Source organism: Lissotriton helveticus, chromosome 7, assembly GCF_964261635.1.
Source record: "Lissotriton helveticus chromosome 7, aLisHel1.1, whole genome shotgun sequence".
Lineage (NCBI taxonomy): Eukaryota > Metazoa > Chordata > Amphibia > Caudata > Salamandridae > Lissotriton > Lissotriton helveticus.
Window position 1 is genome coordinate 966,669,092 of NC_136068.1, and position 25,000 is coordinate 966,694,091.

At 43.0% G+C, this 25,000-nt stretch overlaps 1 protein-coding gene across 1 annotated transcript in view; it reads left to right on the plus strand.

Moving 5' to 3' along the window:
- Positions 1-25,000, plus strand: part of LTC4S (leukotriene C4 synthase) — a 61,485-nt gene that overhangs the window by 33,945 nt on the left and 2,540 nt on the right. Inside the window, exons 3-5 of the mRNA XM_078653532.1 lie at positions 5,650-5,749; positions 22,325-22,395; positions 24,428-24,509. Of these exons, the coding sequence (XP_078509658.1) occupies positions 5,650-5,749; positions 22,325-22,395; positions 24,428-24,509 (253 nt within the window). The remainder of the gene's footprint in view (positions 1-5,649; positions 5,750-22,324; positions 22,396-24,427; positions 24,510-25,000) is intronic.

A 25,000-nucleotide genomic window follows, 5' to 3' on the forward strand; every position in this document is an offset into this window, starting at 1 on the left:
AAGAAGGACAACTATCCTTAAACATGTGTCCATAGATACACAGCACTGTCTGCACCAACAAGGGTGAAAAACTAAAGACTGTCACTGCAGTAGGTCTTATTGTGCACTGCATTTACCAAGATGCATTGAAAGGGAAGTGAGTGCTGGGATGTAAGGCAGTTTGGTCCCACCCTCTTATTGGTATGTAACCTCTAGATTACAGGGGTCTCCAATGGGAAGCTCAGGAGCTATGGTAGCTCACCAGTACCCTGAAGGTAGCTCTCTGAGGTGCAGCCAAGCATACTTCATAATTCAGACGGTCTAGACGAATATGTGTTGAAATCCCGCAGCCTTTTTCCCTGCAGGGAATCACAACGCGGTGGTTACAACGACCGCGTTGTGATTCCACATACCATTACTCCGCAAGTCGGAACAACGACTTGCGGAGGGGGAGGCGCTGGATGTTGAAATAGTATAATTTACTATTCCAACTCCAATCTGTGTGGACACTAGGGAAGGTGTTGGATTTTAAATCCAACACCCCCCCCCTCCGCAAGTCATTGTTCTGACTTGCGGAGTAATGGTATGCGAAATCACAACGTGGTCGTTGTCTAAATGCATGTGTACAGATATGTGTGCATTTATATGTGTGCTGTGCATAATTCTGGCATTGGGCCTATTCTTTAAAGACACTGCCTCTTCTTGGAAGCCATTCCTGGTGTCAGGAAACACCAAATGTATCTGGTGACCCCTATAGAATGGGTTAATTCCGGTACAGTTAGGTCTATTTTAATGTAATGTTGGCACTGGTATAATAATGGTAAATATTGACATGTGCTGACCATCTTTGGGCTAAGCATGGTATAATAACACCTATCCTTGCCATAGAGTTAATATAATTGGCCCAGTTGTGCCATGGCCATCAGTGGAATTATATTGTCCATGGCTGACGTGATGTGGGGTCCTTAACATTATTGTGGGCAGCATGGCCCAGTTATGGCCCTGACATAACAGTTGGCATACTCGGCATAATGTAGGCCTATTTGGCATTATGGTGGGCATCCCGGGCATGTGATGGTAATACCTGGACAAGTGGCAGAGTCTGTCTATCTGATGTGTTTTCACTAGAGAAAACACAAGCTGATGTTTAAAGACCATGGTTTTGAGGCAAAAATATATATTCTTTTAAGGATATGACAAGATTTTCGAGTGTATTAACCCAAAAATAGAAAGTGCATAATTGATAGAAAGTCATGCATTCTGAGAAACTGATATTCTGATGTTTGAAAGCAAAATGATTGAAATGCCAAAACATATTAAGCTCCTGTTTGAATGATAGTATAAACTAAGTAGTGGAGATTTATCGCTTTAGTGTTCCTTTGTGCTTTAGTCACTTGCTGCTTAGGTATCAGCCACCTGAAGACCTATTTTTTATGATAAAGCTTTTCCTTACCTTGCTGTTAGTAACACTGTCTAATACATTGGGGTGATTGGTGTTGTACTACAATATTCCATTTATAATATTGTCTAGCCAAAATATTGTATATATAATATATACTTCCATAATATCAGAGAGGTAAGTATGTATGGGTAAGTACATTTTCATTTACATTCTTAACTAGCGTGACAATATATGCATCTTCAAGGTACATAGATGTGAAGTTTAGAAAAATAAGTCTATACGTATATCAATTTATGAACCATCGTGATATTGTGTCAATACTCGGGATATGATATTTTGCCATTGCTTAATATTATGGGGTACATCTGGGTGGCCATGACTAGTAATCCTGCAAAGTGTGTTCACAAATGTGATTATTTAGCTCTGATTTGGTTACTACTGCAACAATTCTCAACGTCATTTGTAGCTCAGGCCTCTTTTCATTGATCAGAAGTAGCTCTCATTACAGAAAGGTTTGGTGATCACTGCTTTAAAATAAAAATAAATCTGAAGGACGCACGTTAGATAGTAGCTATGTATAGTAAGAATGTACAGCAGTGATGCAGGAGGTGTATAAGGCAGTGAAACATTTCTAAGCATCCAATGAAGTGAAGGTATTACACATCTGTGCCAAGTGTGTAGCATGATCACAATAGGGGGGGGTTGACTGTAAGGCTGGTGCAACAAAACGGTCCTGTTTAGATGAAGCTAAAGTAATTTGTAGCATGATGGGGTGCTCAAGTGCATTTCAGTAGGTAGTATATATGCTACCTCATTCGTGACCTATTAGCCCTAAGCTACTGGTGACACTTTTGCTGCTCGGCAGAGAGGACCTTGCATCTTGGTAATAATCAGCCATCCTCTGAGCAGCCTTACAGCAGCAGAGGCAGACAATTGGGTTTCAACTTACATAGGATTTACTTACAATTATGGAAGGCGGTCCACGTGTATCGGAGGTGAATGCTAAAAACAAAACAAACCAACGGTAGGGAAATAAAGACTAGACAGTTTTTGAGGAAATGAAAGTAGATGTTATTTATTTGCAAAAAAGGAGCCCTGTTGCAGTAACTGGCAGTGTTCAAGCAGGAGGGAGAAGAAAGGTCTTGCATGAAGCCTCGGGGCTGGTTAAAATATTCTTATGTGAAGTGTAACCTATATGTAAGGATAGAAAGACCGGCAGAGGTCAGATGAACTCTTGAAAAAAAATATATATCCTTTGTAGTTGCCTGTGATGTAGCAACCTTTTTAAAATCTGAAAAGCTTGTCTTCACTGACTGACGACGGCCCAGGAAGGAAGCCACAGTTGGCAAATCTCAGAATTGATAGCCTGCACACCTCTGGGTATTCAAAAGTGTATCAATCTTATATATTTTATCTGCGGTGCGACCCTCTAATCCTGACTAGCTCCTGTCAGGTAAACTAAACTCAAAATCAGCACAAACAGAAACTGTTTGTTTATAGAGGTGCACTGTTCACATGCCCTTTTGCGGTGCATATAACTTTCAAAATATGGTTTAAACAACAATATTTTTCGCCAATTGTTCCAAAGCTGTGTTCACATACATGTGACCACAATTCTTATCACATAAATGTACCTCACAATTTGTTACCAAACATAACAATAACAAAACAAAAACAAAAAACAGGAACAATAATAATCACAAACAATATATTAGTGTTTAATTTCTTCTCATTTTTCAACAATCTTTGACATTCAAACGAAGTATCCACGTATTCCCAAAAATGTTTTCATTTCCCAATGAATTCGGTAGAAAAACCTTCATCAGGGGAATACTGTAAAATAACATAATGTAATCTCTTTTAACATGAGGTATATTTTTGACATATTCACACTCAAAAAATGATAAACATGGGAGTGTCGGTAAAACCTTAAGATCCCAACACAAGATGTGTTCCAATTCTTGTTTATTATGATCACCCCCCAACACACAAAGTAGGTACACATATGTAGATCCTGATAGTTCCAAAAATGTGTGCCACTGACACCCAGTGTGCGAAAAGTGATTGAATACACCCAGTCAAATGCAACCTCTAAACAAACGGTGCCAAAATAAAAGTGCAATAGCCGAAATCCTGCAGGCAAGTCAACCCTTTTAAGTTTGCTGACAAGCCACTTCTCTGAGTGCACCAACAGCAGATCTGGTCCTGATCCACATTGCTCTGTTGACCAGGACAAACTGGAAAGGTTGTATGAGCATTAACGTCCTAGTAAGTGTCTGCTGAGGCCACCAAATAGGTCTTCAGACGATGAGGATTTGTCTAACTTTGGTCTGGATTTCAGTAGGACATTTTAGGACACATAACTGTCCCTAGCACAGGAAACAGTTAAAAGGGGATCTTCAAATTGTCCTTCAGATGGTTGACTGACCCTTTTTGTTCGCTATACATGACATTACACATATCTTTATCCCTTAAATAAAATTAATTTAGCACAAGAACGCACGACCTGATATAGTTGTTCATTCCTGATTTCTGGCTCTTAATTACCTGCAGGGAAGAGCAGATAGTTGGTGTAGAGTGGGCGGGGCCTGAGATACTGCAGAGGAAGCTTTACAAACAGGAAGTGAATGATGTTGGAAACGTCATCTTGACATGATCCGTCAGACAGCCTAAGGGTGGGAAAACAAATTCCGAGAATGTGTTGCGAGGAACGTTGCACATAATTTAACATATGAATTCCCAAATGTACAAATGGAGGTTGGCACTAGAAAAAGAAACACACTCTTGCAAAACAGAAAGAGGTGGGCTGTTTTAGAGAAAAGCGTGGATCTACGAGCGCCACTGAGTCTTGCCAGCTCACATGCCTCTATTCCGCCAAAGCACGTCATTACTGAAATACCATCTAAGCCAAGCCGGAAATGACATCGGCATTTATTTACCAATGCAGGTAAAGTACAATTGTATTTGGATCCATGCCCACCAGGAAAGAAATAAAAACACCATCTTGACGCGTGAATTCTTCTTATTAGAGTTGATGAAAAGAGTGAAGTTCAGCCCAAAGAGAAGCAGCGCAGCCAAGACATGAAACCAAAATACTCAAACTCTAATTGCTTAAAACGTTGCCAGGTTGACTGAAAATACACGCAATCTAACAAATGAGATTGACCAGGGCTCTTCCTTCATTTTGCATCATTTATGTGTCACTAAGTAAACGAAGAATGACATCTGATTTCTGTTCTCAATATTTGTACCGTCGAAGAGTCATACATATCAATATCACAAACATTAGGGTTGACTTTATTAAATTCCTTTTCTCTGTCTACATTAGGACAAAGAAATCATAGAAGCCAGGGGTTCGGGAAGAGTTAGGTTGTCTGAGTGTGTTCCTTATAATTCTATTCACTAAGCACATGCAACAATATTGATGTCAGAGCCACACTACAGAACTCATTTTGTCAGTATGCTTCCAAGCTTAGTGTAAGACCGTCGATTCACCTCTGCACTTTCCCTTTGATTGCTTCCTACGCCCGCCTCAAACCTTTTTGAATTCGGTTCCTTATCCTTCCCCATTACCTGACTGGCAACAGGGCTCAATGCCTTTACCACCCTTTCTATGAAGAACGTTCTTAGTGATAAAATGGTACATGAAAACAAACAAAAAATGTTCCACTTGTAGATCGTCAGGGCTACTCTAATGGGGACTATTCCCTTAGCCTCGCTTCCCTTTCAGAGGTTACGAGCGCTGTCAGAAAACCTTACCGATTTGTTACATGCCAGGCTCCACCAGGTTACAGATGTGCTAACGCAACCACATTCACATTCACAAAGAAATATTCCAAATTTGCAAAGATTTTAGCAGGGATTTTTGACTGGGGTGCAGTGGTAAAATATGGGGCGTAACTTAAAATCCCTACTGGATCTTCCTCATCTTAAAAGGCATTTGGGATTTGCTGATGAAGGCTATTTGTATGGCACATAATCCAAAATATAGTCTGTTCAATGTGGAAATAGCCACGGTACTCCTTTTACATGCCTCAGCATGCGGTGTAACTGAGTCACATTTGCCGATAAAGTTGAAAACTGAGTACAATAAATAACAGGGCTCTTTCGCCATGCAGATGTTGCGTCCTACCTCATGCTCCTTCGAAGGTCACTGCACAAGCACAATAGGGAGCGCTGCATAGTGCTGCTGTGGACATGGAATCTAGGCACTGCCACCTATCTCTCACTTACGCTGGTCTCTTTCTTCCACTTGCCTTCTATTACAGCTTACTTCAGCATGCAGGTGATCTACGCTCGGCGCAAGTACAAGGTGACGCCTCCCAACACATCAGGGTGTGAAGACTTTGAAAGGATCTACAGAGCTCAGTAAGTGATTCCAGAGACAGTATTCATTCTTTGTTAATCATTTTTTTTGTCTTGCAAACCAATCAAATGAGGATACAGTGCCATCTAGGTTATTTATAATAAAACTCAGGTCAAGGGACATATTTAGTCGAATATCATCCTATTTACTCCCCGTTGCATTTATATTTTAGTTTTACATATCTTTATGTACTTTATACTTCCCACGAACCCTTCATGCAGAGTTGATAGCGTGGGAGGTGGTAAGATGAGTGTTCCGTTGAGAGCAACACATTGTCAGTGAGTTGTCCTTTGGTGCTGTGGTAGATTAGAGAAAAATGAGTTAGCATGAATATGGGTGTTGTAGTGAATGAATTTTGCACAATCAATAACAGGAGGAACTTTTAAACTGAAATGTTGAAATTCAGTATTTTTTCTGTCTGCGTGTTTGCCTTAACTACTCTGCTTGCTTGGAATTCCAGAACTCACTCTATCACGAAGTTAAGCTAGCTTCCCTTTGCAGTGACCAATTCTCTTCTGATATTGCCCTGAGAACCTATTTCAATTTTCCAAGCGGGCCTGCAAAGTGTTGAACAATGGCTATTTTCATTGGTAACACCAGGGAGTTTTCAGGATAAGTGATATTGTACATGGTCTCAGTTGGTTCCCTTTGCAATCAAGTGCTTCTGCCGCAATACTTCTAATGGAACTTGAGAGAGGACACTTGTGGGTTCTTTTATTTTCACTACCCAGATTATCACAGACTTTTATTCTTTGTGTCCTGTGCTGCTCCAATGCCATCGCTGGAGGTTTCCTCCTAAGCCATCGGCCACCAATCCCCACCCTAGCATGCGTGTGCCATAGCTCTTTAACCTGGCACCAAAACTCATGATCTCTGACAAATCATGCCTCCCAATAGTGAAAATCAACAAACTCTCCCTACGAACACAGCCAGTCAGCATCACAAGTCCAAGGACATATATCCAAGCTAACACACATTCCTGTAGTCATCTTTGCTTCACATTTCTCAGCAGGTGAGGGGGGGGGGGTAAGCCAAACATTTAATTGAAGCCAGGATTTAATGTGTGTTACCATGGAGGTCTCCGCTGGTTCTCCCTCGATCATTGTTTCTTGCTGGCCCCACACCCCCAGCAAGGGGTAGGAAGATGCAAGTAGTGGAGGTGACCCTGAGCTCTAGTAAAGGGCCACCGTGGTCAAGTCTATGTGGCTCAGCCCCTCGGAGGTTCTCGTTTGCTGTAGCCACAAGAACACAATGCTTTTCTCAAAGTTTGATATCTCTGTTTGTTCAACTCCTGCCGGTCAGATTTTGTTTTTAATTAAAAGTTTTTTTTACGGATTTTTATATAGCGTGAACTTGACCCGAAGGTATTGGGAATCAGAGCGCTTTACATAGCACCAGTTGCTTTACATGAGGACACATTCATTTTTGTTAGGCACGGGGAGATTAAGTGATTTGCCCAGAATCACAGGATGTTCAGTGTCATTGCTGAGCCTTGAACCCGGTTCCCCAGATTCGAGGTCGACCGTCCTAGCTGTTAGCCCAATTCCTCGCCCCAGTAGAGAGTGTTATATTAATAAATACAAATTTTATTATAACTACTGTTTGGTTCTCCTTTATTTAGTTAACCAGGAGGTGATATTCTGGTAAAACAAGCTGCTTTATATTCCTTCAAGATTAAGCCTGAAGGCTGCTCTCCACAGCTACCAGTAGGATAGATTTCTAAAGGTTATCTTTGACCTCAAACATCATTAGGGTCATTTGGACTGGTGCAAGGTGCCCACTTTAATTAGTGGACAGCATATACCAGGCCAAGTTCTCACATTGTTCACCACATATTTTTCTTTTCAGTTTCCAATCTCATGTTCTCATCATCTCTCTGAATCCCTTGAGCTCTTCCTTTCTGTCCTAATGATTTTGCATCGACTACCTAAAAAAAAACCACTTTGCATTTGTGATGAGTAGAAGCCTCGCAATTCACTTATTTACACTACATTTTAAGTATCATTAGTCTCAGACGTTGTTATATCACTCCACACATCCTCTTTATTCAACTGTAAATTTGGTTTGTATTTATATTTTATTTAAAATCTCTCTTGAGCAGGAACTATATAAGCACCTGATATAAAAGTATGGGTTACCAAGTAATATGGTTCTACTATGCCAATATGGGTTTCTGGTAATATGGGAAACCATGAGACTGAAGGGAAATACGTTTACAAATTTAACCAGAGTTTAGAGATGGTACTAGAGGACCATAGTCCCTAATTGTTGGATATATGTTTTGTAGTTTATATGATAAATCAGGGAATTGTGCTTCACATTCGGAGGAGGACATGCAGACCTGTTGCGACCCACATGCATTGCAACAGCCTCTCTGTGTCTTGTTTCCCCAACAATTAGAGGGAAGTCCAAGGTTCTACCTCTGGCTATATATTATTTTAAGTGCATCATTCACAAGTAAGTAGTAGCAACACTGCAAGTATAACCTAGTGCTGCCTTTTGATTCGGTTTGTGCTCTACTAGAACCACACAAATTCATTCATACATGCATATGTTAAATACATACATATGGGTACATATGGGGAAGTTAGGTAAACTTACTTAGTTGCTTACACTCAAACCAGAGGCCTTTATCCCAATCCATGCTTGGGGCTTGAACAAATTCGGTGGAATTTCTTAGTTTAAAAACATACGTATTTAGATAATATTACCCTACCCAACTGTAATCTCACTTTATTCTATGTTTTTTCTGTGAATTTCTAGGATTTTTGTAACGTGAAATAATATTTTATTACCAAACCTATTGCCAACCAGCCACTGCACATGGCCTTCGGCCTAGCCGTGTGCTCAAATCCCAACAAAGAGCCAAAGCCCACCCGTGCATAGCGTTTGGCCGTAGGGCCTGGGCTGTGGCCAGCCCTCTGCATCCAACCCCATGTGGGCAGCCAACTCCTCCATATGCACCCAGCCACGCATGGCCTTTGCCTGTTTGAGGCAAACCAACACATACACTTCGGCCCAGACCTTTTATTTTTAAAATACATTTACCTGCACCTATTTTGGGGCGGGACATTAGAATAGGTGCAGGTGTTTCACTATTCTGCTGCACTTTCCCTTTGCGAGAGCCTGTGAACAAGGGCAAAGGAATGCCTGAAACGTGAATACTTGGCTTCTGTATCCAGTAGGGCTATCAGCCTATAGTTGGCCGTGTTGGTCTTACCACCTCCTTTGAATACAGGGTTTATTATTGAATCACGGCAACTCTCAGGTATAGTGCCAGTCGGCTGAACCTCAGAGTATAGCGTGGCCAATACTACTAACCAGAATTGGGTATCTTCTGCGAGGGTGGCCCATGGAAGACCGTTCAGGGCTGGAGCTCCATCTCGGCCTCCATTAAGCTGAGCTAACGAACAATGATGGATTCAACCCATATCTGTGACTGGGGTGAGTGTCTGAAAAGTTTCAGCGCTCTGTCCATCATCTCCTTGTGTTTGCTTTGTTTGCCATAAGTTGGCAGGGTATGCCCAGACGTGGGTCCCTTGCTCACTTTGCCACTGATTCAAGCTAGCCCGGCTAATGAGGGCTGTTACCCTGAGATCGGTCCCAGGATGCTTCTTTCCGGTCCAGGGAAGACATGGATTGGAAGTTCGGGCTGGAATGTTCCCATGAGGAAGAGGATCAAGACTGATTTGCATATGGCTGGGTCTGAACTGGGGTGGCGAAGTGACCTAAAGAATGGTGATGAATTCAACCCAGATCTAATAGTGACTGGGGGTGAGTGTCTGAAAAGTTTCAGCGTTCCCTCCATCATCTCCTTGTGTTTTCTTCATTTCAACCCTGCCTTTTGAAGCATTGCAAAATCATCCAAGAAGGCAAGTGTTCATGAGGTTGAGACAAAGATAGACACTCAAGAGGCCCTCTAGGGCCTATGGTCTCAACTTTGCATTTGCCATGCCTGTGGATCCACTCTTAGACACACAGGGGGGACCTCTAGTAGAAAACTCCAAAGTTTAGCAATTCCTACGGCTGGTACCTAATGTAGATCTGTAGTTATATACAGGGGAAAGATTAATCAAACCTTTACTCTGGATTAAAGTAAAGCCATTTTCTTACTACTACTTCTTGCTCTCCTTGTCAGGAGTGACGTTTGAACCCTATACTTATTTTCTATGCTAGTAGAAATATGGTTTAGTAGAGACCATAGGAAAAGCGGAGTAAAGTTCTACACTATTTTTGGTACATAAAACGTAAGCTTGTCCTTGAAAGCACGGGCCAGAGCTGCTCTTTCTGGAATACTGACAAAGCTGGAGGTTATGGCATTTATACAGCGAGGTGTTCTCATGCCTGACTAAGGCATATCATAGGTACATTATGGGCAGAAGCAATGGATGCTTCCCTGGCACACAGAACAAGAATAGTAAAGTTGTGACAAGTTAGGAAATGAACAGGCATAGCCTTGCCAGGGGGCTGGCTTGGCTTCAGGATTTCAAGCTTGAGGCGAGCCATCAAAAGAGATGAGAGATAAAGCAAACATCATATAAAATACGATCAAGACTCTTTAATATTAAGCCTAGGTTTTTTTCTTGAAGGACTGATTCATGTCAGTATATTGGATAGTATCGCATGCATTAAAAGTAAGTGTTTTTAAAAATTAACTTTTCCCAAACGTCAATGCCCTGACAACAGATCCATGGGTGAACCACAAGATGTGAGTTTATTATGTTCTGAATATACGGCCAAGATAGTTGCTGTATGTTCAGCAACATTACTAACCATTAAACCATACGTTAGGTTTTCATATAGACTATTTTCTGAATGAATTTCTTCACGGTGGTCTCAGATTTGATGTGGTCATAAAATGAGGTGACTCGATTTGGACAAGAAAGGGAATCTGGGATTTGTGCTCTTCAGCTACTGAAAGAATATCTCCTCTGTCCCTTGACCGCCAAAGGACAATTCTTTGTATTCAATAATTTTTGTCCTAAATTGGGACACTCTGTTCAAGAAATACAAATATCACGTTAATTCAGTTTCGCTCCATATATGTAGACGTCAAAATGTCGTTCCTGAACAATGTTATGTCTAACAGAAGGCAGGAGACAATTGTGTGTGTTTTTTGGGTTTCGCCTGCCGAAGGCTGCGCTCTGCGCAGCTTTTCGGCGCAGGTGAAATCCTTTGTTGACAATAAGGACTTCGGGAACGTCCCCCGGCTCTCATTGGCTAGCTCCATAAATGGAGGCTAGCCATTGGGTGCCGGATCTGTCCGTCAAGGCCGGACCAGATTCGGGGGCGTTCCCGAGATCTTTTCCCTGGGCGGAGTTACGTTTTTTCCCGTTCCCTCCCCTTTCCCGCCGTCCGTGTCCTCTCCCGCCCCCCTCCCGCCGTCCGTGTCCTCTCCCGCCCCCCTCCCGCCGTCCGTGTCCTCTCCCGCCCCCCTCCCGCCGTCCGTGTTCTCTCCTGCCCCCCTCCCGCCGTCCGTGTTCTCTCCCGCCCCCCGTGTCCCCGTAGGTGCTTTTTTTTTATCCTTTGCCTTCCTTTTCTCCGGAAATAAATCTTCATCGTTTTACAATGCTTCACTTAAATGTGCAACATGTTTTATCAAAGGTAGATTGCCCTTGATAGGCCTTCAGAAGCTACCTTTACAAGATGGCCGACATCAACACGGTTGTCGTCGCTCTTTTTCGATGCCAGGAACTCTGTGGTTGCATCCATTCGCTCTGTCTGAAAACTGCGGCTGCTAGAGGTACCACGATATCTGGAATCGATTATTTTGTACTGGTTACCCTGACGTTCATGGTTGCTTTGAAAAAACGCGTCCTTCTATTTGGCAAGGCTAAGTAAGGCTGACAATGATTGGCAAGGCTGGAACTCTTCGTCCCAGCCTACCCGGCTCTACTCAGTAAAAGGGGCGTGGTAAAGCAGCAGCACCGGGGATGAACGGGCGGTCCGGGCGGCTGAGGTTCGCGAGGAGGCGAGCTATGGACCCTGGCGGAGAGGGCTTTGGCCAGCTGGTGCGTTTCGTCAGGCTATGTGGGAGGCCGCATCTTGGTCCGCCAGGTAAGGGTTAGCGTTGATGAGACATTCACTGGGTCCAGAAGGGAAGGAGTGGTGGGTTACGGTCAAGTAGCTGAGGGTTGACAGGTCACCAGTAAGCCTGAGAGGTGGATGCTCTACACACGTATACGTACACTAGACGCTTCAGGATGCTGCACTTCGAGTCCTGAGGCACTTGGGTGGGATCGGACAACTTACAGGTGTGAGAATGGTCCGCACTGCTGTCAAGTGCCCCCCCCCCCCTTAAGTGGGCAGCATCCAGCGGTAGGAGTCAGTTGAAGGAAGATCACAGGTGTTGAGAGAGAGAGAGAGGGTTGTCATATGCCACGCAGAACACTGCCGATGAGTCAGGCAGAAGGGATGCAAGAATCTATGTGTTTATTAATGAGTTTACACCTGTGGCGCCCAGGTGTTGGCGAGGCAGCGCCTCGCGTGAAGAGGTCAGGTCAGGAGAAGGTGTAATGGCAGATGAGGGCTAAGGGCCTAAATAGAGAAGGTTTCAATATCTGCGGCCTGTACAATGGCAAAAGCGGTGGCATGTGATGTTTGTTGGGTTGGTGGTACTTACTTGGTGTGTTATTTAGGGCTGTTTGTGGTATATAGGTAACCTGTGACTAGGTAACCAGGAGACCATTGGTGTTCTGGAATGTAGTGTTTGAGGTGGCATTTGGAGTGTTTACTGGTTGCGATAGAATGCCACACACTTGCTCTCCAATAAATTGCTTTCCTACCACGAAGTAATGTGTCTGCGAGACAAGGAGGCGAACACACCAAAGTTTTTGGGGAAACCGGAATGGTGAGATTGTGTGAGCCTCCCTACTGGCAGGGCTCGCTTGCCATCACTCGCACACCCAGGCCTCGTGATGAGGAAGCGCATGCGTGAGACTTGCAGTTAATATTGATAAGTGCACGAGTGTGCTATGATGCCGATGTCCGGGGGTGGGGGGCCATTTTAGTCAAACCTGGGATACTGCTAAGTCCATGGGCGATGCCATTTTGGCAATGTTGTAGCAGTTCCTGGGTGTGCTTGTCGGTGATGCGCGCACCAATTTAATATTGCCTCACTACTAGAAGTAAAAGCACTGTAGCAAGTGCACAGCATGTATCGTAAGTGCACTGTGCGCATCTACGGTGACACGCACACCATGGGAGGTAATATCGGACCATTTAATTTAAGGTGCACTTGAGGGGCGCAATGTGGGAAGCAATAACAATTGAAGGGAGCTATAATTGAGCTGCTTTTATAATTATTGAGACACATGGTTGGGATCAATATCATGTGGAACCTCCTTTGATCAGACAAGTGCTTGCTGTATCGCGGGAAGTGCTCAAGCAGGTAGTTGTCTAAAGTGCACTTTTGCAATGACACCTACGCGTCCTCAAGTAGGTACTTGAGCATTGTGTGTGGTGACATGCACACCTCATCATGCTTGGTGTCCAGCTAGCCTGGCTGCATTGTTCTGCAGATAGAGGCCCACCAAAATATTCGTGCACCCCGCTCCCTGCGTCTATAAAACACCAGAGCCTTCACTTCCACATTTAGCTGGTTAGACTCCTTAACAGCAGATGTCAGGCTCGGGTTTGGCAGTATTCGTGTAGTTTTGGTCGATGTGCTTCCTTGGAATAATGTAACATTTCTCCGTTTCCTGAATGTTTTTTTTAATAGTTCGCATGCCAGGGTGTGTGATAATGGGTCCAGAAACTCACATTTGAAACTTTTCTTTGACTTGTTTTATAAAGCCACCAAGTGTTTTTATGAATGCGAGTCAAATATTGGTTTCTCATACTTTGTACTCCCCCCCCCCCACAATTTTAGTCTTGTTATTTTTATTCAATGCTACACTGTACGCTCGAATCTTTTGAAAACAGTAATTGTTATAGTAAATCCGTAGGTGTCATTTTAACCTTACTTGTAGGCTTATTCAGAAACATTGATCGAATATCTCCTACTTTGACATTTTTCCCTATCGCATGCACTGTTGGTATTTTGGTCACTTAATAGTAATAATAATCAGCATTTGTAAAGCGCGGAGTGACCTCAGGCGAGCTGTCCCGGCGCTGGGGGCCAGTAGTGTGCCCCGTTGCTGTAAACACTTGGATTGCCCTACCCCTTCATGTTAATGCTTCGATGGTTGCTTGTGGACATGCAGATGACGGAACACCCCGTGGGAATTCGCTTCCTTTACTTGCAGTGCAATTCTTTACTATGAACTCCAGCATATTTCCCAAGTTCTGCTTTCCATCTTGGGGTATAGTGAGTGCATGCATTTGCCAAACTGATTGTACCACTTCTCTCTGGGAGTAGTTTATATGGTTATACTCCTGCACCTAAACGTGGTAGCAGCCGGAGTTACAATAGTCTAGTGCATTTATTGAAGGGTGGCACAGGGTCTGTGGGCTCCACCAGTGGCCTTGATTACTTTACCATTGTTGTTTCTTCAGTTGCTCACTCAGTGTGCTGTGTCGTAGTGTTGCTAAACTGTCACCACTCAGGTTTCTGAGGCAGTTTTGTATCCCACTCTCTACTCATGTTTTTACTATGCCGCCACATCATTAAATATGTAGCTGCACAGTTTAATACGTGTTGTATTGCACTACTTGTTTTAAAACCCATGTTCTTCCAAGTACCCTACAGTTGTCCCTTGTACTGTCCGATTTCCGCAGGTGCTTTGATGCAGAGTGTGCTAGACGAGGGAGCAGGCCTTTTGGGTAGCTTTGAGTGTGTGTGTGGTAGTAATTGCTGTCTGCTGAGCTCGTCCGTAGGGTACAATAGGTCTCAGATTTGCGAGAGATTAAGCTATTGGCAATGTAAATGACAATGCCATTTATTTATCTGTTTTCAAAACCAACACATAAATAAAAATTTTGTAATTTACAATGCCAATAGCTCTAACTTTTCCAAAGGCGAAACCGTTGCATTGTAAATGCTTGTTAGTCTGTGCGGTGTAAGGCAAGGCCTTTTGTTTTTCTAAACGGATGTTCTTATAAAAAAGTTCAATATGTATATCATTCAGTGAGCCCTCCTCACCCACTGCCTTGTTGTAGTGTCAGTTGTAGTGCTGTAGCGGTCTAGTCGACGCACGTACACGCACCCCTACATCCGCAGGCCAGGCGTGGCCTGCGGGGTTCAATAAAAGGAGGACGGGCGCTCGAGCACGTCACTTCCGAGCATGACACGGTGTGTGCCTGAGTCACTCTTCTGGTCCGCGACCTGCCCCTGCGTAAGCAACTAGGCCTCAACCTGGTCTTATTGAGGCTCAGTGTGCACCCCACTACATCAGTCACACTTTGCTTCAGCCCACCAATGTATACACCATGAATCAATGGTTCTGTCTACTTCAGACTCTGTCTGCCTTCAGTGTGAGCTAGTTTTTTTTTGCTCACATGGGCACATCTGCCCAAACAATCTCCTTGTCTTGTGGGTCAGTGTCTCGCATTTCATTCGCCGCGACAATGAAATGTCTCTTAATAACGTATGCCATGCTTTTATAGAAGCCTTTCGATTAGACACCATTAAGGAGTACAATTAATGATTATTTTAAACCTGTGGTTCTGCTTTTTGTTAGTCCATGCAATCACTATCATGAATTTCTCACAAGACATTTAATTCAGAAACTTGCATTTATCGTGATTTACATATGCTTACTCTCTTAATACATTCATTGAAATGGATAGAATGAATCCGATTTAGATAAGATAAAGGTACTGCTATTCCAGGAAGCATGCAAACAAATGCTCGATGAAACTTTTTGACGTTGCACAATCGAGTTAATAGTGCAGTGACGTTTAAGGCTTGCAGGCGGGGCCTCTGGCGAAGAGCCCCGTGTGAAACTGGCAAGGACAATGACAAACCGACAGAGGATCCGCTCAGACTGGCGAGCACTGTTTCGGAATCAGATCAACCCTCCGGATGAGGAAACTGAAGTTAGAACTAAAGAACACACTGACAAAAAAAAAACAACACACTCTTGGGGAGAAAACGCTATTACACACGCATTGGTTTCCTGAAAAATATCAAAGTCAGATAGGAAAATTAAATAATAGGAGCTCCAGTTTTTGCAGTTCTTTATACAGCGTGAATTTGTGGAGCGCATTACATGAGCGCCAGATTAATTTACACGACCACCAAATTACATTACACAGTATTATTTTAGGACAGTGAGATTAGGTGATCCGTCCAAGATCACAGGTTGTTCAGCTGAAGCCGGAACTCAAACATGTTTCCCCAGTTCCAAGGAGGGCAATTCTGGCCGTTTACCCACAACTTCTACATGCTGTTTTCAATTATATGTTATCCTTTGAAATGCCATTCCAGGCATACTGTTATTTGTTTCTTCTCGTGTCATTGTTTACTCTTTGTTGTGCACACTATCTCAAAGCAATGTCAGTAAAATGTGCACAGAGCGCTTTTTGTGGCTTTAAATGTTAAAAGTAGAAACTGTAACCTCATTAAGACATTATTAAAGAGCAACGTCATTAAACTGTAAAAGAACAGACTGTCTAAATTCCTTCACGTTTACTTCCTGCAATTGTTTAATTTATAACAAAGTACTTTAAAACATCTGGTAGATGCATATTTTTCTGCTTTTACTTCTGCCTATCCTAGTTAAGTATAAAGTATTAGATGGGTTCTTAAGGTGGAAAACTTTAATAAGCCGAAATGCGGCTTTTTTCCCATGTCTTTTTATTCTTGCGTAACTGTATGAGTGCTACTGCTGCGGCTTAAGCTGCACTAGTCTATGAATCTGAGACTGGCCAGAGAAACACAGTGAAACCCAGGTCTGGCGGCTCAGTGGACTAACATGCACTTCAGGAATCTCTGTGACCTCGTGGTCACGGGTTTGGCTTCCGGTGGGTCCACTCAGTCTTTCATACTTCTGTGGTGGATAGCATCCGTGCCACTGAGTTAGCTACCAATAAATATGTTATTCATCACCAAGAAGCCCAAAGTCGTGAGCATATGCTATATAAACATAGGTTTCATCAGCTTTCCTGAATGAGCATTCAGAGACAAATAAACGGGACAGCCCTCCCTAGAAACTCCTTCTCCATAAACAATAAAAACAGCAGTCCAATGCCTTACCCCTTCCGTCTACCAAAGACCAGTGCTCAGGAAGAAGTAGTCTACAGCCCTTGCTAACAAGGTCCTCACTTAGTTTCTAAAGGGAGCCCTGTCTCCATCCTCCCTCCCTTCAGTGTCTCGGTCTTCCCTGCCAGTCACATGAATACAGGCAACAGTCTTTTGTCAAGCTAAACCAGCCAAAGTGGTCTCACTGGCCTAAGTATGCAGACTTACTCATCACAGGGTCTTACTACCATACATGTGCTATACACTATCTACACATACTCTCAATTTACATGCACACAGCAAATGGGTTTACGTAACATTTAGACCTTCTGCCTTATTTGATGCACTCAGGGCATGACAATAGTCCATTGCCCTCTATAAGGGCAAACTTGGTCCAAGTCTGAATAAGTTTTGGCCCTCACGTTACCAGCGACATTCCTAGGCCTCTAGTTGCACACTAGATTAGTGTGATTTCAGGGTCAAAATAAAAGTAAGGATACCAGTTTAACATGTAGTCGGGTACTCAGGGCAGAGGTACACGCCAGCTTACCATGCCTGGGACATTTCCTTCTCACTAGGTGCATTAGTGACGGCTACGATGTTGGAATCCAGGTATGTGGTATACATACAAGGACAGGGTGAAAAGAGGGTGGCGGACCAGTTATTATGATTGTGGTAGAGGACAATCTGGATACAGGCATGTGTCTAGGGTGTTATAGGGTACTAAGCATCTTGGAGGGGATGTAAGCGGATACTTATTGAGGCAACATTGCAACAACCACTTGACAGGGCTGAAGGAGAGAAGACAGGGACAACGGATTTATTGGAGGTAAAAGAGGAGGAGCACCATAAAAGGGAAGAGACACTACAAACAGGGCATGTGTAAGGGACTGGACCTAGTAAACCTGCACATCAGACATGGCTAGAGGGCAGACAGGGGATCAACTGCCATGACAGGGGCAGAAATGAACTGGTACACCGACAGGAAGCCCTGAAGGAGTTGGAAGTGGCAACAAGGGACTAACCACTAAAACACAGCAAGACGCAACACAAACAGGAGACTAACTGCATTTTTTCAAGAATTTCTAATCTTTTCATAGTGGTTTCTGACTTTGTTTCTGGAACATGTTTTGCCACAGCGTTCCAGAACAGGATTTATCTGAAAAACAATTGAGTAACTAAAAGGATAACCTTATCAAATGAGAAGCCTGCTGTTAGACCCCGTAGACCCAATCTCCCTCCAGAGGCTAATGATTTTATGGTAATTATGGCCGGTGTTCCCCCACTTGAAGTGGGCGAAGGCGAGAACTTTTGCTCACTGAAAAGTAAGGTCATCAAGTGGTTAAATTGGAACCGACCCCTTCCGACCTACCTTAACAACGAAATCATTATGGTGAGAAGGGTACCTTGGGTGGGCAATACAAACAAATCTATAATAGGGGATTGCATCCTGGTGACTTTTCGAGACGCTGGGACTGTTACTTATATATGTCATGGGAAGAATAGATCCCTCGAATCTACAATCCAGACTCTACATGTGTCCTTTTTCTTCCCTCCAACCCCAATGTATCCCGATCAAGCCCATGACAACTGGACGAGGGTCGTCCGGAGGGGTAGAAACCATGACTCTAAGGCTCGGCCAGTTTTTCAACCCCCGGTGACACCCTTCCATAACTTTAATCGATTTAGCTGCCTGAATGGACTCGAGGGGGTTGACTGACATATGGTTAGAAACACCTATACGAGGGGAAATGAATGCCCAGGTGCTGTAATTATAGGGGATTCAATATTGGATTCTGGGCAGCAAAATCTGTTGGCACTGCAAATTTTACCTAGTAGGGCTAGGGGGACTGAGGCAAATGAGATCACGGTTATGGCTACTGAACCCATAATGGGAGGAAATGGGTTGGAACCTGGCCAGGTGGAGACTGTGGAACGAATTGGGCTTAATGGGGGAACAAAGCATGCTCACAACGAAATGAGAGCCATTTCCTGGAATATAGCAGGTTTGGCAGCCAAATTTAATAACAAAGAGTGGCGTACCTATATTAACAAATTTCACATAATTAGTCTTCAGGAGACATGGGCCCTAGAAAAGAGCAACTTCCACATCCAGGGGTATAAATGCTTTTTCGTCCCGGCACAAAAAACGAGATCAGGGAGAGCCATGGGAGGACTATCTTATCTGTATATGTGGACTTAAACCTTCCGGGCAGCTGGTCCATCACGGACTGGAATTCAAATGCTATACAAGCAGTACGGTTTAAAGGGAAGGGGCTAAGTCTCACTGTTTTCAACATTTATAACAACGGGGTAGGGGGAGGCCATACCTCATTTATAGGAGAATTAGATGACAGATTGGGTCAGGAAATCTTGGCTAGGAAAGCGGGACAGGTACCTGCCCTACTGGTCATGGGAGACTTTAACTGTCACTTATGCTCGGCATTGGTTCCAATAGATGCAGAGTGGTCTCATTGCCCCGTAGCGAAAGGGCCGCATTGTTCGCACACACCGGATGGTCTAGCTTTTAGTAAACTCCTTCTTAACTACGATTTAGTGCACACTATTAACATGATGGGTGTGCAGAGGGATGGCAGTCTACCACCAACATTTAAGGGTAGAGGATGCTCCTCTTTTATTGACTACATTTTAGTTTCTAGACTTCTTATAAATAGAGTTATTAGATATGGGTGTACAAGGTCCACGGTTGCTCGAAGCATTTGGCCAGATTGCTGACCTTATAGATGGTCTATTAAAAACTAGCGCTCCCATAAGGAACCAATGTAATCCACGATGGTTTGATAGAGATTGCTCAAAGGCTCTGAGGGAGCTTAAAAGCAGCCTCAAAAACAAACCAAGGGATATCCTACAAATTGCTGTGTGTAGGAACAAATATAAGATGGAGACCAAGAGGAGGAAATTAGCTCTACAGGGAGAAGCGTGGGCAGACCTAAGAGAAGCGGGGGAAAACAGGGATATGTCCGGGTTCTGGAGAATTATTAATCAACCAACTTTCCAGGAAAATAATGCCCCGGAGATAGGACTAAATATCCTACCAGAACAGTGGGTCTCTCACTATAAGGGGCTGTATAATCATGAGCCAGGCCCAACAGAAGAGTATGTAGGGACTTCATACGAAGGCACTACAGTAGTGTTTTCCATTAAGGAGATCACTGCTGGAATAGAGGGTTTGACAAAAAATAAGGCCCCTGGCCCGGACGGGATCCCCCCGGATTTGTTTCTGAGCTGTGTAGAACTGTGGGCCCCCATAATGACTAGGGTCATAAATACCGCCATCACTTGTGGTTTACCGCCGTCCTGGTCAAAGGCTATAATCATCCCTATTTTTAAGAAGGGCAATAGGGACGATCCCCGGTGTTATCGCCCTATTTCTTTGATTGATGTGTCGGCCAAACTCCTGGGAAGGGCGTTCCTCAACAGATTGTCCGAGTGGACCGAGGAAAATAACATCTTTTCGGACACTCAGTATGGATTCAGGACGGGGAGGTCCACTAGTGACCAATGCCTGAACCTCTATATGCTGACTGCCAAATACACCATGGCCAGCAACGAAGCCATCTATATGGGGTTCATGGACCTGGCAGCGGCATTCGATCACGTAAATAGGGAGAAGCTCTGGGTCATGATGTCTCTTATGGGGATTGAGGTTGACCTAATTAGCATTTTAAGGGAACTCCATAGTGATACCTCAGCAAAAGTCAGATTTAATAGAGAGGGCGGGCTGACCGACTCATTTCCCTGTAAGAGCGGGGTACGGCAAGGCTGTATTCTAGCCCCATTTTTATTCTCACTCTATATAAATAACCTGGAGCAGTTCCTGTTAAATTTAAAAACAGATTGTCCAAGGGTGGGGTTGCGTCATATTCCCGTACTGCTTTATGCAGATGACGCGGTCCTGCTCGCACGTACGCCCAGGAGCTTACAGACTTTGATTGACGGATTTGTTGAGTTCATGGGTTCCTTAGATCTTTTTGTCAATCTGGGTAAATCATATGTGCTGTTGGCTGGCAATAAACCATGCACCAAATTCACGTACACGATAGGAAACCATAAAACAGAAGAGGTCAAAACATTCTCCTATCTAGGTGTAACCTTTGACGGGTCTCTACAATTTAACTCCCTGGTTGAGGAGCGCTGTTGTAAAATGATTGCTACGAATGGTGCTATTGCAAGTTACGGTAGGAGGGTAGGAAGATGGAGCCCTGAACAGGTGATGAACCTGTATAGCTCCATATGCTGCTCCAAAGTGATCAATGGGGCAGAGGTATGGGGCTTTGTTAATACTGCGAAAATACAGCGGGAAGAAAACAAATACTTAAGAACTATTCTGAGAGTACCCCCAAGCACCGCTGGCTTCATAGTACATAGGGAACTGGGGAGGCCGTACCTAGAAGATCTGGTAAAACTTAGACCAATAGTGGCCTGGTTAAAAATTTGGGTCAACCCCGAGGCGTCTCTGAGCAGGGAAATTTTAAACGACTGCTTAGAAAGAGACAAATGCATGAGAATCCCATGGCTCAACTATGTAAAGAGTACCCTAGAGTCAATCGGCTACAGGAACCTCTTCACTGACCCGGCAGCAATTGTACCACAGCATAAAGTGTTTGTAAAAAAAAAGCTTTTTTAGATCAAAAAGCACAACAGAGAGCTGAGGTTGAAGGGCCCAAAAAGACCGTGAGGGCTCACAACCTGGTTAAGAGCACAGAGGGAATGGAGCCATACTTGTACCTTATGCATAATGTTCAGGACAGATTTCTGATGTGCCGTTTTAGATTAAATCTACTTCCGTATTTATTGGCATCACCAGCAGGGTTTTTAACCACAACCGAGCAGAAGGGAACCTGCGGCTGCGACAACAGGTCTCCGCAGGATTCCCTTCACTTTGTACTCCTGTGCCCTTTTTACTCAATGCCTAGGCGTAGATTTTTAGTGAAAATCCTAAAACAAGCCAAACTGAAACATGCTAGAGAGGCCTTAATCTATTTACAGAAAGCATCGGATCCTTTAACATTGTGCTGTATAATGAATTTTATTAAAGTGGCGGTCCGATTAAGGGTAACCAGAGGAGTGGAATGATTCCTAAAAACTGTTATTAATCTTCTTTTAAAATGTCTAATTCCTTCTTCTCTTTTGTCAAATGTAAATAATTATTTTAACTAGGATTCTGATAATGGTTTAATGATATTTTATATTCTTTAATTTTTAATCATGTATATATGTATGTGCTTTTATGGTGATTTTCAATCATCGAATAAAGAATCCTTGAATTGAGAACAGTCCAGTCAGTATACTGGTTACCTGTGTCATTATTTAGTGGGACAAATAAAATAAGGGTCTATGCTCTTTCATATGATATCTGTCTGCGTATGTTATATTGTTATCGCTGGTGGGTGTTGAGTTTATCGCATTTCATGGAGCTCTTTCTCTTTTTTAGGGCAAACTGCTCTGAATATTTCCCTGTCTTCCTCGCAGTCCTCTGGGTGTCTGGAATATTTTGTCATCAAGGTAAGGCTCATGCTATCTTACTCTTAGTTTTAGGGCACCACCGCATACTTGGGACATAATGTGCCCTTGTTAGGAAACACATATAATCGGTTCCGTTTCTCTCTCCTACGTACACTTTTCATGTTACACTTTTATACATAGTGCATTGGCCACTCTTTCAAACAACCCGGTGGCTTTTGATGCTTGACAGCTTAGTGATCACTCATTCCATCTAGATGGTCATTCTTTGCCAAATTAAGAAAAAAACTACAGCTAGCCAATCATTTTTCAATAATTTACCAGACATCCTACTGCCGTTATTTGCGGTTTATATTATAATTTACAGTAATAAAAAAAGGCAGTAACAAGTGGTGACTCGGTATCTCTGGTTTGTATCACAATTCCAATGGTAATCCATTTTATCAATTGAAAATGTATTAGCCAGCCTCTTCCAAAAATGGTCTCGCCACAAGCAACCAATTATTAAGGGAGCCAATGATGACAGATCTGCTCTATATCCTTCCCTTGTGGGTTGAATACTATCTTATATGTAGCAATGGATGAAAAAGCCATTAATTGCTGAAGCAAAACAAAACATAATTAATTATTATAAATCATGACCCAAAGAGCACCACCACAATGTAATTGGAGACACTTTTACAAGAACCAAGGTTCTGCTCTAAAACTGTCAACCATGGCAAAATGCCAGGATTCCGGCTACATGTCAAATTAAACCTTGACTTCCCCATCAACGCAACAGCAAAAGCTGCACATCTACAGCTAAAACATCTAAAACCAATAACGATTATTACAAACCGAGGATCTTAAAACAAATTCCTCAAACCGTGGCCTTAACTTGGGTTGAATACGGGATATTTCTACGCACAGGACTTACTGCTATTGTGACAGCTCCTTTAAAAGCCGACCCTTCATGCAGAGGTGAGAATGACCACTGAAACAAACAAATTTGAGCACATTACAAATCTAACAAGCGACTTCAAATGTGCTTCCCTTACAAACCTGAACCATTTTAAGATCAGTCTGTGTCATCTTCAAAGCTCTAAAATATAACCAACCCCATCACCTAAGACTCATATCAACCAGGATGATAAGACACCTCAGCACAAACAATCTGCATGCAATATCACACTCTCAGTGATTGCTCCAAAATATAAAATAATCTATCCTTTGAGATAAGATGAGAAAGGACTCGTCTTTCACTTCTATCAAGAGCCGCCTAAGAAAGTTCACTCCGTAAAGACCTCAAGATTATATAAAACATTATCATCAATCTTTTCCTTTCTGAATATTTCACTGCCAAAAGCTAGAAATATGAATCATTTTAAACAGACTTTGTTTTTATATATTTATTACTGTAGTGCCAGAAAGTTTTGTATGTAAGAAAGTATGGTTTCTTTAAATGTAAAAAAAATGTAGAATGTGTTCCATTCTATGTAAAACTCGTTAGAGTGCTACAACATTGTCTGGGAAAATGTCCAAGCCATTGATAAACCAGTAAGTAAAAAAATAAAGTGACCTAGTGAACGGGTAATAGCAGGGCCTCCTACCAAGGCAGGTACTCATTTTACAGAAGGTTGGATGAGACATCTTCCTGGTTATTGAGGCCAGAAAGACTAACTTAAACTATATAACTAGCCACAACCTGTGGAGTGGACCTGTGCTGCAACAGGGATCTGAGGTGTCTTTTTTCCATCACTGCTCTATTGACTGGGCTGGGTGTATCTATGTAATGCACTCTACAATCACAGCCAACCAATGAAAATAAGGTGGGAGGCCAAGGGGTCCCAGTGTTAAACACCAGATCAAGATGCTTTGTCGCTGTTAAAGGTAGGGGGCTCACAGGAGGGTGACCACTAGTGCCCAAGTACAAAGTACAAATGTTTGAAAGGGCGAAGCTACAACAGCAATATAAAATGTACCTTTATATATGTTGCACATCATATAGTTACAGATAAATACATAAAAATAACATGCATCTTGTGCCCTGCGAGCACGGGACTCATTTTAAAGATTGCTGTATTTTGATCCGCAGGTGTGGCTGCCTCCTGCGGCTTGCTGTATCTCTACGGACGCTACCTGTATTTCCACCGTTATTCAGTGTCGGCTCAAGGACGGTAAGTGCACAAAACCCAACATAGTCATTCTATCTGCTGGAACCAAATGTATATCCCTGGAGAACGACTCTGCGGGATACAGGATTAGGGCATTATATAGTCATCCTCGTGGTAAAGCTGACTTGGGTCAATAGTTATGAAGATTTGAAATGGTGAATAAAAAACATTCAGGCTAGACAAAATCCAGATAATGGGAAATCTGAATTTTGATTGAGGATAGCAAAGAGCTTTCTGTTCGCTGAAAGGGTCGACCTACATTTCACATGAAAGACACTAAAACAACACGAGCAAACCTCGAGTTAAAGAAAGTAGTTCATCAGCATGAAAGAACATTGCATTTGAAATTTGGAAAGAAAAACACAGAGGGGTGGCAGGCAAATATAGGGGATCCAGGTAGTCGCCGAAGAAGGCATCAAGTTAAGAGGGGTGCCAAAAACAAGGATTCAGTCAAATTAAAATGAGAAAGACATTTCATTGTTTGCATTGGTCAT